Source organism: Microcaecilia unicolor, chromosome 7 (assembly GCF_901765095.1).
Source record: "Microcaecilia unicolor chromosome 7, aMicUni1.1, whole genome shotgun sequence".
Classification (NCBI taxonomy): domain Eukaryota; kingdom Metazoa; phylum Chordata; class Amphibia; order Gymnophiona; family Siphonopidae; genus Microcaecilia; species Microcaecilia unicolor.
The window spans coordinates 111,085,937-111,101,036 of NC_044037.1; the positions used below are offsets into that span (position 1 = coordinate 111,085,937).

At 42.6% G+C, this 15,100-nt stretch overlaps 1 protein-coding gene across 1 annotated transcript in view; it reads right to left on the reverse strand.

Moving 5' to 3' along the window:
• The window catches only part of PRSS53 (serine protease 53), a 104,538-nt gene extending 89,647 nt beyond the window's left edge, over positions 1 to 14,891 (reverse strand). Inside the window, exons 1-4 of the mRNA XM_030209969.1 lie at positions 14,853 to 14,891; positions 7,395 to 7,421; positions 3,257 to 3,419; positions 2,213 to 2,496 (exon numbers count right to left, since the gene is read on the reverse strand). Of these exons, the coding sequence (XP_030065829.1) occupies positions 2,213 to 2,496; positions 3,257 to 3,419; positions 7,395 to 7,398 (451 nt within the window). The 5' untranslated portion in view covers positions 7,399 to 7,421; positions 14,853 to 14,891. The remainder of the gene's footprint in view (positions 1 to 2,212; positions 2,497 to 3,256; positions 3,420 to 7,394; positions 7,422 to 14,852) is intronic.
• Between the last annotated feature and the right edge of the window lie 209 nt (positions 14,892 to 15,100).

Consider the following 15,100-nt stretch of genomic DNA (forward strand, 5'->3'; position numbering starts at 1 on the left):
AGAACTTTTCATATGTAGAAAATGTAATTACAAATTCTATGCATAAAAATTATGCACATATGGGAAGGAGGGTTGGGGCAATCCATGGACAGTGCCAGGACTTATCTGTTCAAGTCAGTTCATAAAAAATAGCAGGCCTAACTTGAATGGTCACTAAGGATGCGTTTTGTTTCATTTCTCATGTCTTTTGTAGCATTGTTCATTTTGTTTTGGTTATTTTTCATTTTTGTTTCAGGAGCAATGTCATTACGAGTGCACTCTCTTTTAAAATAGTGTGCAAAGAATGTGCATTCTTTGCACACTATTACTGGCATATGAAAAACACAAAAGGTCTTTTTTCTGCTTGTTTTCATTTATTAATGAAATGCAATGATATGGGATATGTTGTTGGCATTTCCTATGTCATTGCAAATGCCAATCAGCAGCACCCCTTAAACAGATAAAGGCAAGAGGCACCTCATAGACTAATCAGTTTATTGACCAATGAGCTTTCAAGGACCAAGTCCACTTCATCAGGTAACTCAATAAGGGGTCCTTTTACAAAGGTGTGGTAAAAAGTGGCCTGCTTACTCTTTTTTAATGAGAGGAAAAACATCTTCTATGAGCCTGAATAGTTGCGAGAATTTCTTAATGCGCAAAGTACTACAGAGCAGTCATAGGATAAGAGGTTCATTTGTTTAAGTAGGGGTTAATTCCTACTCGTTTATTCTTACTTGACTTTTCTTTATATATAAGCCATCTTCCAATGGCATTCATAAGATTTTGCTTCCTTCCTCTATATTGTGGACTATAATCCAATGTAAAGATATTATCTTTAGTGGACAATGTTTATTTTGTCTATTTGAATTATATTTTTAGAATGTTGGTATTGATATATTGGTACATCTGTTCAAAGTTTAATCTTTGTAAAATTTAAAATTCAATAAAGAAATAAATTATAAATAAAAGTGGCCTGCGGAAGCGTAGGCACGGGTTTTGGGCACGCGCAGAATTATTTTTCAGCGCACCTACAAAAAATGCCTTTTAAAAATTTTTGCTGAAAATGGATGTGCGACAAATCTAAATTGCTGCGCGTCCATTTTGGGTCTATGACCTTACTGCCAGCCATAGACCTAGCGGTAAAGAATTTGGGGGATAATGGCCTATGTGCGTCAGATGCTACTTGGCGTGCATCTGCTATGTGTGTCCACAAATAAAAATTATCTTTCAGATGCGCATAGTGGAGATGTGCCAAAAATGAAATTACCGCAAGAGGCACATAGCAGTCCATGTAGAGCCTTATGCAGTTTAGTAAAAGGGGCCCTAAATTGGGCAGTCTATAACATGCTACATGCCTCTGTCATTTCTGTTACTCTATGGCCATCCCTGAATATAAATAAAACTCTGGTGCCAGTCACTGAATATCAACCCTATTTTTCTAAGTTAAATTGACTAGATCCTGTTTCATATGTACAACAGCTTCAAATGACACAAAACTATAAATGATAAGTTGCATATAATAACAGTAACCATAGTAGCTAACTATTATATATCTTCCCTAAGGCTGTACCATCACATTGTAATGAGATTAACATGCGTTATCCCATAACAGGAGACATGTTACAGCCTTAAACAGCAGGGTTATAACCTTCATGAAGCAACAGTTACAACCTGAAAATAGTGGTATGACTGCCTCGGGCTTCCAAAGCAGTACTTAGGCAGCCTCCACAGATCGGTTCATGAGAAGGTTGGGGTAACCTATATTTATTTATTGCACTTGTATCCCACATTTTCCCACCTATTTGCAGGCTCATTGGTAAAATCTAAACTTCAATGAGTATGGGGAGGCCAGATGTTCTTGATCAATAGCCTCACTAATTTTGGTGGCTAAGGGGGCCATTGTAAAACTTGGAAATAAAATAATGATAGGAACCTGGGAGCTGGATTAAATCTTTGTCTTGTAACAAATAAAGCTAATAATGGCAAGGCCTGAAATAGCTTACCAGTGAGGGCCAGTACTTTTAACAGAATTTGGGCGTGCTTGAGAGAGATGGAGGGCAGTAGAAGGCAAAAAAGTGGAGTATTATGTCAAAGACATAGTGGTACAGGAAGAAAACTGATGTTGGGTTATATGTAGGCATTTAAATACTCTTCAGCCCAAACTAGAAGAATCTAAACTGGGTAGACTGGATAGGCTATTTTGGTCTTTATCTACTGGCATTTATTATATTACCTCCGTTCTCCTCAGTCTTCAAACCAGTGACCCAACATTGGCTCCTCAGGCGGAAGCGGTGTCCTGAGTAAGGCAGACAGACAGGCTGGATGGCTCGTGTGAACAGGACTGGCTCGGACAGCTCCACCAGGGCTATATCAAAACCATTGATGAAGCTGGTGTACTTCTCGTGGATGATGATCTGCAACAAGCCCCTTTTGGTTACTGGGGGCTGGGGATTCTCATCTAGCTTGGTGAACCCCAGGTATGCCGTCCAGTAGGTTGGATCCCTCGTGGTGTCATTCCTGGCAAAATGTCAATATCACCAATTAGGAACTGTGCAGCAGTGGATGTATTTTGTCACAGGCTAATTTAGCCTGATAAAAGTATATAAGAGGCTTTCAGTGACAAGAGATTAGTAGCAGTAGTTCCACTAAGATCACTGACTTCAATTTAATGTACATATGTGACTTCACCTGGTGCTGTTGTCATGTGTAGCTGTTCCATGACTCCTTGCTCCCATATGTTCATTGTAGAGCACTTTGTAAACCCACTACACAATGCCAAAGGAATGCCATGTTCAGGGTTCATTCCTTCCTGAGCAGACAAGCAGCATATACCTTGGCTGTGTTGGTAACAGTGGTTGTAAGTGGAGGCTAGAAAGGCAGTTTGCCATGATTCTACAGCAGAGGGAAATTCAATGACAGTCTATGGAATCATGTCAGATCAGGAGACCTGTATGTGTAGGTAATGACTTTCCCAAGCTTTTAATTTTATTCTCAAACTGTTGTTACAGAGCTGCCAAGTTACCCATTCCAGGAAGGAGACCTTTTACACGGTCCTGGTTTTAAACTTACATCTCACAGCAGTATAGTATTTGTAGTCCACGATTCTACCCATTGAAATCAGAGCTGCAGGTCCCATAATGCACCAGGATGAGGTTGACAGAAATCCAGGACCATCCAAAAAGTCTCCCTCCTGGAACTGGTAACTTGGCAGTTCTGTAGTTAAGTGATTGCTAAGTGACTTTACCCAGATATCTACAAGGGGAAGAGAGGCACTTACCCATCAAAGCAATGGGCAGCCGTCAGCATCCATGTATTAGATATCAAAGATCCTCCACAGTAGGGGACATTTGAGTAAGTTAAGGTGCCATGCCAGGGCCACTCTCCAGGCAGGACATCATCACCTCCATAGATTCGGCTCCTAAACTGTTGTATTCCGCAAACTAGAATAAGATAGAAAAGTTTCAATAAGCTAAAGAAACAAATTATGTCTTAGTTGCTATTTAGTAATTAGGGTTTGGGTTAGATTTTGAGAGGGGTTGCAGCACTGTCTCTCTCATGCCTTTTCTTGGCATAAGAGTAAGAGAAAATGCATCTCTCATCTAATAGTAGCCCCTTCCTCTCTGAGCACACCACCCGAACTCTCATCCACTCTCTCATTACCTCTCGCCTTGACTACTGCAACCTACTCCTCACCGGCCTCCCACTTAGCTACCTATCCCCCCTTCAGTCCATCCAGAACTCTGCCGCACGTCTTATCTTCCGCCTTGACCGATATACTCATATCACCCCTCAAGTCACTTCACTGGCTTCCGATTAGATACCGCATACAGTTCAAGCTTTCCTACTAACCTACAAATGCACTCGATCTGCAGCCCCTCCTTACCTCTCTACCCTCATCTCCCCTTACGTCCCTACCCGTAACCTCCGCTCTCAAGACAAATCCCTCCTTTCAGTACCCTTCTCCACCACCGCCAACTCTAGGCTCCGCCCTTTCTGCCTCGCCTCACCCCATGCTTGGAACAAACTCCCTGAGCCCATACGCCAGGCCCCCTCCCTACCCATCTTCAAATCATTACTCAAAGCCCACCTCTTCAGTGTCGCTTTCGGCACCTAATCACAACACCTCTACTCAGGAAATCTAGACTACCCCAACTTGACATTTCGTCCTTTAGATTGTAAGCTCTTCTGAGCAGGGACCGTCCTTAGTTATTAATTTGTACAGTGCTGCGTAACCCTAGTAGTGCTCTAGAAATGTTAAGTAGTAGTAGTAGTAGTAATAGTAGCTCTTCAGATGAACTGAAAGTAAACTAGCCAAGCTGTTACTTTGGCTACAGTTCAGATCGCCTGCCACAAAAGGGAGCTTGAGGCATATTCTTCCTTTTAAGGCATTTACCAACTATACATATATTAATGTTTTCACACAATCATATATTAATGTTTTCATACAATGTTTTTTATGCTAAGTGTCAAGGTAGTGATGAGACTCGGGATTTAGATCCCGCGCCCTCACCATTAGTAGGCAAGGCAGGTGGATATATTGCTCTGATACAGGAAAGAGAAGGCCACTTCATATGTATATTTTAGAAACGTTCAATGCCCTGTAAAAAATGATGATTTTTAAAACCATCTATATTAATAAATCCCACCTTGAACGTTCTGAAGCTCACTCCAAGGCAGAGAAGCACAAAAATCCTGTAGTCTTCATAGGCTAGGACCAGTCACCCTCACTCATAGACCCGCCCTCAGCCACGCCCCATCTGTACATAAAACGCTACCTCAACATTCTGAAGACAACCTGCTGAAGCCATCTGCAAAATCCCTAAACAGTTCGTAAGTTCATGGTGGTGAAGCCATCCAACTCACCATGTCTCCCTGCCACGCCCTCGAGGGCGGAACATAGAGAGTAAAGGAATCCATAAAGGCACCCCTACCAAATGGCAACCCCCTCCAACAAACAATGACCCAGGCAGGGGGAGTGTTTCCGTACTCCTCCCCCTGCCTACAGACTGCTGGCAAACTCCCCAACCACACGACCACAAAAGCCACCCGCAACCCCCCCCACACACACACAAACACACACACAAGCACATACACACACATAAACACACAAACTCAAACACACACATAAACACACACACAAACGCACACACACACATAAACACACACACAATCGCAAACACACACACACACACACATGCAAACACACACACATAAACACACACACAATCGCACACACACATAAACACACACACACATACACACACACAATCGCACACACACAAACACACACACACACACATGCAAACACACACACATAAACACACACACACATAAACATACACATATAAACACACACACAAATGTATACAAACGTACACACACATAAACACACACACAAACACACAAACAAACGCAAACACACACACACACACAAACACACACACACATAAACACACACACAAACGCAAACACACACAAACACAAACGCAAACACGCACACAAACACACACATAAATACACACACACACGCAAACACACACACACACAAACACACACGCAAACGCAAACACAAATGCACACACACAAACGCACAAACACACGCAAACACACACACACACATAAACACAAACGCAAATGCACACACAAATGCACACACAAACACACACACATAAACACACACACACACAAATGCACACACACAGAAACACAAACACACACACACACAAATACACACACACACACAAAAAAACACACAAACACACACATACAAACACATACACACAAACACATACAAACACACACACAAACACACACACACACAAACAGCCTCGACGGTGCACCTCTAAGTGCCCCCCCGCCGCATCACCACAACAACCCGTGCAACAGGGCATCAGAAAGCCCCTACCCCCCTTCCCTCCTCGCCGCATCACCCAACCCCTCCCCCGCCACTTCACCAAGCCCCTCCCCCCCCATATCGACCGCCTCGCCACCCACGACCGCTAATACAAACTCTGTCCGGTGGCTGCTGCTGCTTCTATTCAGCAGCAGCAGCCCGTACATAAAGAAAACAAACAAAAAAACAACCTCCTAAAACGCACCTCCGTGGAGAACCATCTCACATTGGCTGACGTCTCTGCAGCCGCTCCTCCTCTCCCCCTCAACGTCAGTGCCCCTGCCGGAAGACCCCGGAGAAACGCCGAAACATCAGAGGGGAGAGGAGGAGCGCATGCTGAGACTTCAGCCAATGTGAGATGCTTCTCAACGGAGGTGCGTTTTAGGAGGATTTTTTTTTTTTTGGTTTTCTTTATGTACGGGCTGCTGCTGCTGAATAGCAGAAGCAGCAGCCGCCGGACACAGTTTGTATTAGCGGTTGCGGGTGGCGAGGGGGTTGATGAGGGGGGAGGGGCTTGGTGATGTGCCATGGTGGGGGGGTCTCGCTGGACATGGGTGGCTGGAAGGAAGCAGGGGGAGGGGAGGGGAGGGTCGCTGCACATGGGTGGCTGCAGGGAGGGCAGGGAACAGGGAGATAGGGGTGGGGCTCCACACACCACATGGGTGCCTGCAAGGGAGACAGGGGATACAGGACGGACACTGCAGGGCGGGCAGGGGGACAGAAGGGTTGGTGGTCATCAGGGGGGACAGGTGGGTCGATAGACATGGCTGGCCACAGGGGAGGAACAGGGAAAAAGGAGAGGAGTGTCCTCAGACATGGGTGGCTGCATAGGAGAGGAGGGTCGCTGGACATGGGTAGCTGCAGGGGGGGCAGAGGAACGGAAGGGTCGCTGGACATGGCTGGCTGCAGGGGGGACAGGGGAGAGAGGAGGGACGCTGCACATGCGTGCCTGCAGGGGGACAGGAGGGATGCTGAGGGGGGGGGGGCCTGAGACCACATGGGTGGCTGGAGGGGGAGCAGGGGAAACAGGAAGGACGCAGCAGGGGGAGAGGAGGGTTGATGGGCATGGGTGGCTGCAGGGGGATGCTGGACATGGGTGGCTGCAGGGGGAACACGGGGAGAGGAGGGTCGCTGCACATGCCTGGCTGCAAGGGGGCAGGGGAGAGGGAGGGGGTGAGGGGGTTCCTCACACCACACACGCAGTCACTCATTCTCTGTCTGCAACATACACTCTCATACACTCACTGTCTTTGTCCCTCTCTCTCACACAGTGTCACACAGAAACACAAACACTGTCTCTCACACACTCTCTCTCTCGCACAAACACATACACTCTGTCTGTCTCTCTCTCTCACATTCTCTCTCTGACACACACGCTCCATCTCTCACACACGCTCTTTCTGAAACATACACTCCAAGGAAAACCTTGCTAGCGCCCGTTTCATTTCTAACAGAAATGGGCCTTTTTACTAGTAACAAATAAACAAAACAAAAAACAACAACATAAACAAAAGCTTCTTACCCATCTCGGTTGCTCCATGGTCCAGACCTGTGAACGCAAAAGGAAAAGTCAGTGAGAAGCTCCTGCTTGGTTGAATCATGCTAACCATGCCCTAAGGGAATATTCAATGGCTAGTGCCACTGAATATTTCCTCCGCCTACCATGTCACTATCCAAGCAGTACCAGGGTAGGCCAGGAGCAGAGCCAGGGAAGAGATGGCACTTATCCATGTACTGGAAAAATTCAGCTGTTTAACAAAGTTTATATATTTTTAAAAGAGGGCAACAGAGATCCATAGAATGAAACCAAATCAAAAGGACTTTCTATAGGAATAGTCCTTTAGCATGTCCAGACCTTCTAAGGAGTTGTAGGTCTTGACATACTAAAGGAATATTCCTATAGAAAGTCATTTTGAACTGGTTTCTTTCTATGATATCTGATGGCCTATTTAAATAAATTTATAAATATAAAAAAAATGTATGCAGTAGTTGGGTTATTTTGGATCTGTTCTTTTGGAGTTTTTTTTGTTTTCCCATTACTTTTTGTAGTATCAGTATTCATGAGATGGGAATATTTTTTACCTCTTTTTGGGGTTTTTTTATGATATTCAGTTGGTGCCAGGATAAAGTTAACTGGGTAGATAGGATTGAACTGGCTGAATATTGGGGTTGTTTTTTTTAAGAGGACTCCTCCTCCCAAAACCCCCCAATATCATCTCCTCCAAAGCACTACAATCACTTCCTTCCCTCCCAAAAATTTCCCATGAGTATCCTCCATCCTGACCCTTTTCCAGAAGAGCCCCCTTCAACAGCTTTGTGCCCTCCCAAGAATCTCCCTACCCCTTATAGGTGAAACTAAGGTGAAAGGTCATGACTGACATATTGGACACGGCCACAAACAGAAGTGAATGGGCATCATTTCTGCCCCAAAGATGACCACAAGGGATTGAGGTATGCTCAAGGGGTTTACACAGAGTGAAGGGGTCCCATGAGAAGGGGAAGTTGGCAGGGGTAGCCGGGGTGAGATTGGCCCAAAGGAGGTCCTTGGATCACATGGGAGTGTTGTGGGGTCATAGGAAGGAGGCCAGAATATTTTCATTTTGTGTCATTTCCTGTGACAACAGAAGGGGGGTTAAATAAAATGGAAATTCTTCCAAACAACACAAGAAGTGACATGAAATGTAAATTTTCTGGCTGCCCTTCTTTAGTATCTATGTAAGCGAATGCACCGAAATGACCCCCCTCCCCATGTGAATGCCTACCTTCCAACTGTGTGCTAATAGCGCACAGATAGCATAAGGGCCCTTTACTCACAAATGCACAAGCACATGCCTGCAAATAGCTCTTATTCTATAACCACGCATTTAACTGGTGCTAAGTGTGGAAGCGCATTTTATAAAATTGCCCTTTTAGCAGTGATAGTCAGCCATTAAATATGAGTTATTTGATCAGAATTAGATCTACTCAATATCAGGACTAACTTTAAATGAATAAGGGCCTGCATGGTATGTTCAGTGGCACTAGTTAACAGATAGCACCACTGAATGTTCAAATTAGATGAAGTGCTGACACAATCTTTCACCTCATTGACCCCATTGGCAGTAAAGAGGTGCATGATGACTCCTTGTTGAGAGCTAAAGGAGGAAGGAAGCTCTGTGTGATGACATCCAGAGGAAAATGGATTGGATCCGCATGATGAGTCCTTAATAATAGCAGGCTGGGAAGAAGGAAAGAGCACTACAGTGGGCACTAATAATAGAGGCAGTTTACTGTCAGTATTTACAGGTGCCTAACACAAAGAAGTGATTGCAGAACAGATAATATTTATGTGTGGGGGAAGGGAAGAGAAGCTGAATCAACCCAGAGTAAATCATTAATTATGATTTACTTTATGGGTATACTCAATCTTGCCTCATCGCACCTCCCTTTGCAGGAACAGCCCTGGAGCCCAGGAACACCCAGGAACAGCCCTGCTGGTGAAACCAGATCATGTAACTGAGATGAGGAAAAAAAAAATCATAGAGTAAGTCAGTGGGAAGTAAAATTATGGATGCTAGAATGATTAAATTAGGTGCATTGCATCACAGAGCCCGAGGCCAGTGATGCCAGAAATGAGACTCCACTGTAACATCTCTCTCTCTCTCTCTTCCCTCTGTTTATTTACATTGCATTGAATTCCAAGGCATCCATAGCAGAGGAATATTCATTAGTCAAAATTTCTAAGCACTGTCTGTGGTATTGCTGGGTAATGCTCTTGAAGGAACAAGTACATGTGATCCTACTTGAATCACAAGCGCAGGATGCTATGAAAACAGGAAAAGAAAAATAATTAACATTCCTGGCTTGTGTCCTCATGAATACAGGCTTTGCCCAGACACCACCAGGAAGCTGACACAGAATTAAGCAAGGACACCGTAAAATTCACTTGCATACTGGCCGTAGTAATTTATATTATGGGCCATATTCAGTAAATGGCACCCAGATTAAAGTGCTGTTAAACTCCGTGCTAATTGCTGCTAAAATTTATAGAATAGTGTTTAGCATGAGGACTTATGCTTGTTGAAACCTGGTGTAAATCCTTGCAGCCAACTGATGGCAGTTGGGCGCGGAAATCCAAGTATTCTATAACATTGCGCCTAATTTGTACAATACCTCTGACTCGCCCATGCCCCTCCATAGCCACACTCCTTTTTGATTTGTACACTATGAAATTTAGGGGCCCTTTTACTAAGCCACGTAAGCATCTATGCGCACCCAACGCATGCCAAAATGGAGTTATTGCCTGGCTATCAAGTGGCTTTTGCGGTAATTTCATTTTTGGTGCATGTCCAATACGCTCATCCAAAAAATAATTTTTATTTTCGGACACGTATATTGGATGCGTGCCAAGTGGCATTTGACGCGCATAGGTCATTACCGCCCAGTTACTGCTAAAGGTCTCAGACCCAAAATGGATGTGCGGCAATTTTCATTTTGCCACGCGTCCATTTTCAACAAAAAGTTTAAAAAAGGTATTTTTTTCAGGTGCGCTGAAAAATGATTCTGCGCATGCCCAAAACACGCTCCTACACTACTGCAGGCCATTTTTCAGTGCACCTTAGAAAATGGACCCCTTAGGCACTTAGGTATAGAATAGCACATAGGCAGATCCACACCTAAGTCCTAATTAGTGCTAAGTTCCAATTAACTCCAATAATTGATTGTGAGCACCTAATTGACTAATTAGTTTCTGCGAACATCTGGGATAAACATCCAAATTCGGGCTGCCATATTTTTGCGACCTATATAGAATTCAATAGATGTAAATCGTCTCTTTTGCTTTGTGAATTTTTATTTTCTTACTATAATGGCTATTTTACCTTGCCCTAGGAAGGCAATATTTAGGCAAGCCATCTTGCACGACTAAATGACTTTGGAAATGGTCCTCATAAAGTAATTTTATTACAGGGCACACAGGCCGTTGAGGCACATATGCATATACATTATGCCTTTTTTGTAAACGCATCTTTATAAAATAGATTCTCAAAAGCTCCCCATGAACTCCCACTTCCTCTAGGATAGGTGTAAGTCTGTGAGAATAGCTTTGTGTTACAGATGTGCTGAAGTTTGTTTTGGTTTGGGGCTTTGGGTAATTTTTCCCAATTTTAGGGCTCTTTGGGGGTTATTACAAACATTTGTTTTAATAAAACTGTGCTTTAGAACTTTTTGATATGCACATAGGTTAACGTGCCTTGAATTAATTTACATGCAGTTAATTTTTAAAGGTCTGCTAACAAATACACATCCCTAGTGCAGGTATTTTGTAACATATGCGCCAGTGTTTCCCAAACCTGGTCCTGGAAGCATCCCAGTCAAGTTTTCAGGATATCCACAATGAATATTCATGACAGAGATTTGCAGGCATATAAGGGCTGATCTCACCCCTGCTCAGCTTATTCTCCATCTTTGGGAAAGTCTATATGTATATTAGATAAAATTAAGTGCTGTGATTTCTGTGTATCTATTGTACATGTGTATACCCAGGGCAATTGTTCTACACTGTCAAGTTCCTTATAAAAATATGCCCATGTGGTAATTTTATAAAATGTGCCTATTAAAATTTCTAAATTGTGCATATTTTATGCTTATTTTATAAAGACTGTAGGAGAATAAATAATCACACTAAGGGGTATGTTTACTAAGGCGCGTTAGTGTTTTTAACGCACCTATAAATTGAAGGCACATTAAATTTATTTGTTACATTTGTATCCCACATTTTCCCACCTATTTGCAGGCTCAATGTGGCTTACATATTACCGTTAACGGCGATAGCCGATTCCGGTATGAACAAATACATGGTGTGAATAATACAAAGTGATATTGTGGTGGAATGAAGTACATATATGAGGGTTGGACTGGGGAGTCTTAGAGAGGGAGAGGGGAGGAAGAGTCAGGTAATGTTCATTAAGGTCTTTGGTTTCATTGTGATGTAGGTGTCCAGGTATTTTATGTTGAGACGGTGGGGTATGCTCTTCTCAACAGGTCTGTCTTTAGTGCTTTCTGGAAGTCTAGATGGTCAAGCGTAGTTTTTACTGCTTTTGGCAGTGCGTTCCATAGTTGTGCCCTTAAATAGGAAAAGCTGGTTGCATAGATGGATTTGCATTTGAGTCCTTTGTTGCTTGGGTAAATGCTAGGACGCAAATACATTCCTATAGGCATATTAGCATTTGACGCATGTTAGCATTTAACACGCGTTAAAAATGCTAACGCGCCTATAGCACGCCTTTGTAAACACAGGCGTAAATCTATAACAGTCTAAGCAATTAAAATAAAACAGTTCAGGAAGCCTATCCCCAGCAGCACACAAATCTTCTTAGAAAAAATTTATGCTTGCTCCAGGGCAGGTGTAAATATATGTGTACTCTAACTGGCCAATACTGAACCATGATGAACAGCATTTAAGCAAAATGCTGGTCACCATGGTTAAAATAAAACTAGACGTTCAGTGCCAATACCTGGCTACCAATGCTAAATATCTAGTTTCAGTGGCAACCTGGAAATGCTGTCCACTTAGCAGCCATATTCACACTACTGACTGGATAACTATGTGGATCAAGTTAGAACAGCCTTTTTACTGTCCTATCTGGTTTGTTTTCTGGTTGGTGGTCTGAATATGGCTGCTAACGGATAACCTCCTGCTCTGCTCCAGACTGCCTGAATGTTCGGATAGTGCCAAAGTGATCAGAGGAAATATTCAGAAGCATTATCTGGTTAGTTTAGGTTTTGGTTTATGTTTATTATATGTACTTGCTTTACCACTTTTTCTGGCAGACAGGTCAAAGTGGTTCACAAATGAAATAAAAACAATAACAAATATAGTATTGAAAAGGAAAGACATTAGTCAAAGGAGAGATCACAGTTATTCAACAGGAGGTACTCAGAAAACTGTTCCAGTAGACAGGTACCTCAGTTACATCCAGTAACAGGGAGTGGGGACACCATATGACAGTTTGAAAAAATAGGTTTTAAGATAGGACTTAAATATTGTAAAGGAGAGTTCAGATTGAATACAAGTTGGAAAGTAATTCCACAGCTTGGATGCTAGAAGAAAGAAGGCAGAGTTCCTAGTAGATTTAGGGTGAGCCTTTCTTGAAGCAGGCAAATCAAGGCATTGAGCATCAAAAGATCTGTATGAACAACCTGGAGTACATAGAATGATCAGAGAAGATAAATATAATGGAGAGTCTAGGTGGTACATCTTGTGAGTAAGGCAAAAAAATGTTGAAACCCATATACAGTAGTGAATTGGCTGCCAGTGTAATTTAAAACAAACTGGAGAAAATATTTCTTCACTCAACGTGTAATTAAACTCTGGAATTCATTGCCAGAGAATGTAGTAAAAGCAGTTAGCTTAGCAGGGTTTTAAAAAAAGGTTTGGATGGCTTGCTAAAGGAAAAGTCCATAGACCATTATTAAAATGGACTTGAGGAAAATCCACTGCTTATTTCTAGGATACTGTCAAACAATTGCAGACCGTCACTCTGTCTGATTGCACAAAATAACAAAAAAATATACACAGAGTGTATAAATGCAAATGGAATAACCACAAGGGCTATAACAATAAACTAAGGCAAGGTAGAGTCTCACATATTATACACGATAGTATTTATCTCACTTATCAAGTGAATCGCTTGTTCGTGTTTGTTTCTTAATCATTGACTCAGCCTCCACCATCCTAAATCCATTAACACAATCATGTGTGGCTAATAGCTTTTTGACTTTTGCAACACCCTCAATACTATAGTACACACAGCACTTATCTTAGGCAGGTTGGTGCGCTCTTAAACCCCGACAGGTCCCCGTTTCGTATTCACTTTGTCAAGGGGGAGTGCCACCAAATCCGATAACTGCCTCAGAAAACTATGTGCGATGGATGGTGGAGGCTGAGTCAATGATTAAGAAACAAACACGAACAAGCGATTCACTTGATAAGTGAGATAAATACTATCGTGTATAATATATGAGACTCTACCTCGCCTTAGTCTATTGTTATAGCCCTTGTGGTTATTCCATTTGCATTTATACACTCTGTGTATATTTTTTGTTATTTCTAGGATAAGCAGCATAAAATGTATTGTACTATTTTGGGATCTTGCCAGGTACTTATAACCTGGTTTGGCTACTGTTGGAAACAGGATGCTGGGAGGATGCTGGCCTTCGGTCTGTCCCAGTATAGCAATACTTATGTACTTATTAATTAGAAGAGGGGTGGCATGATCAAGTTTATGAGCTTGACAAAGAAAACAGGCAGCAGAGTTGAAGCTGAATATCGGCCCCTATGTATATAGAGGTGTACTATATTAAGCATTTGTGAATATCACAACTCCAGTCAAGCTACACCCCTGGACATGTCTATATGTATATCAAGTAACAGTAGGTACTGTGTTGCTATACTCCCACTTTATATTTGTGTACACACCTATGCAATTTTAAATAGCAATTTTCTACATGGAAAATGTTTTATAAAATTTCCCCCATAATGGCCAGACCTGCATTTAACTGGATCCCAGAGGCAAAGGATGATAATGAAACTTACCTAGGGTCACAAAATCAATGTCAGAGCCAGAGAATAAAAATGAAAGACAGGAATAAATGTATCATATCCCCCCCCTCCCCGACACAAATGATAGAAAACCTTTAGCACATAGCCCCCCCCCCCCAAATTGGAAGATCCCTTTTGTACATCTTGCCCAAAGTAACTTATCCCAAGATTTCACATACAGAATAAGTGGCAAGACTTCTCCTTTATCACTCTTCTGTAAAATTACTAATAATGAGTGTAGATTTTAGATATAAAAAGAAGAAGAAGAAAATATCCTTCAGACACAGAGCTAGTACAGTTCCAGGGCTGTAAGTTGTTTCAGAAAAAAAAATGCTCTTTCCCCAAACCAGTTTGAAACAGACATTGGATTTTGGGAAAGCAAAGATGATAATGACTCACCTGCTAGGAGCAGTAGGAGGTATACCAGAAGCTCCTTCATCCTCCTTGGGTGTGTGTATTCCTGAAACATACACCTGCCTGGTTTATATACACTACACCCTTTGAGCCTCCTACTCATTGCCAGGTTACACCTTCCACACATCATGACTGGCCAATTTCTCATTAGCGGAAAGAAAGGATGTTTGATTCCCAGCTGCTTTCAAAACCAGCATAACCTCTCTTTTTTTAAAATCTGTGGTTTATATAAT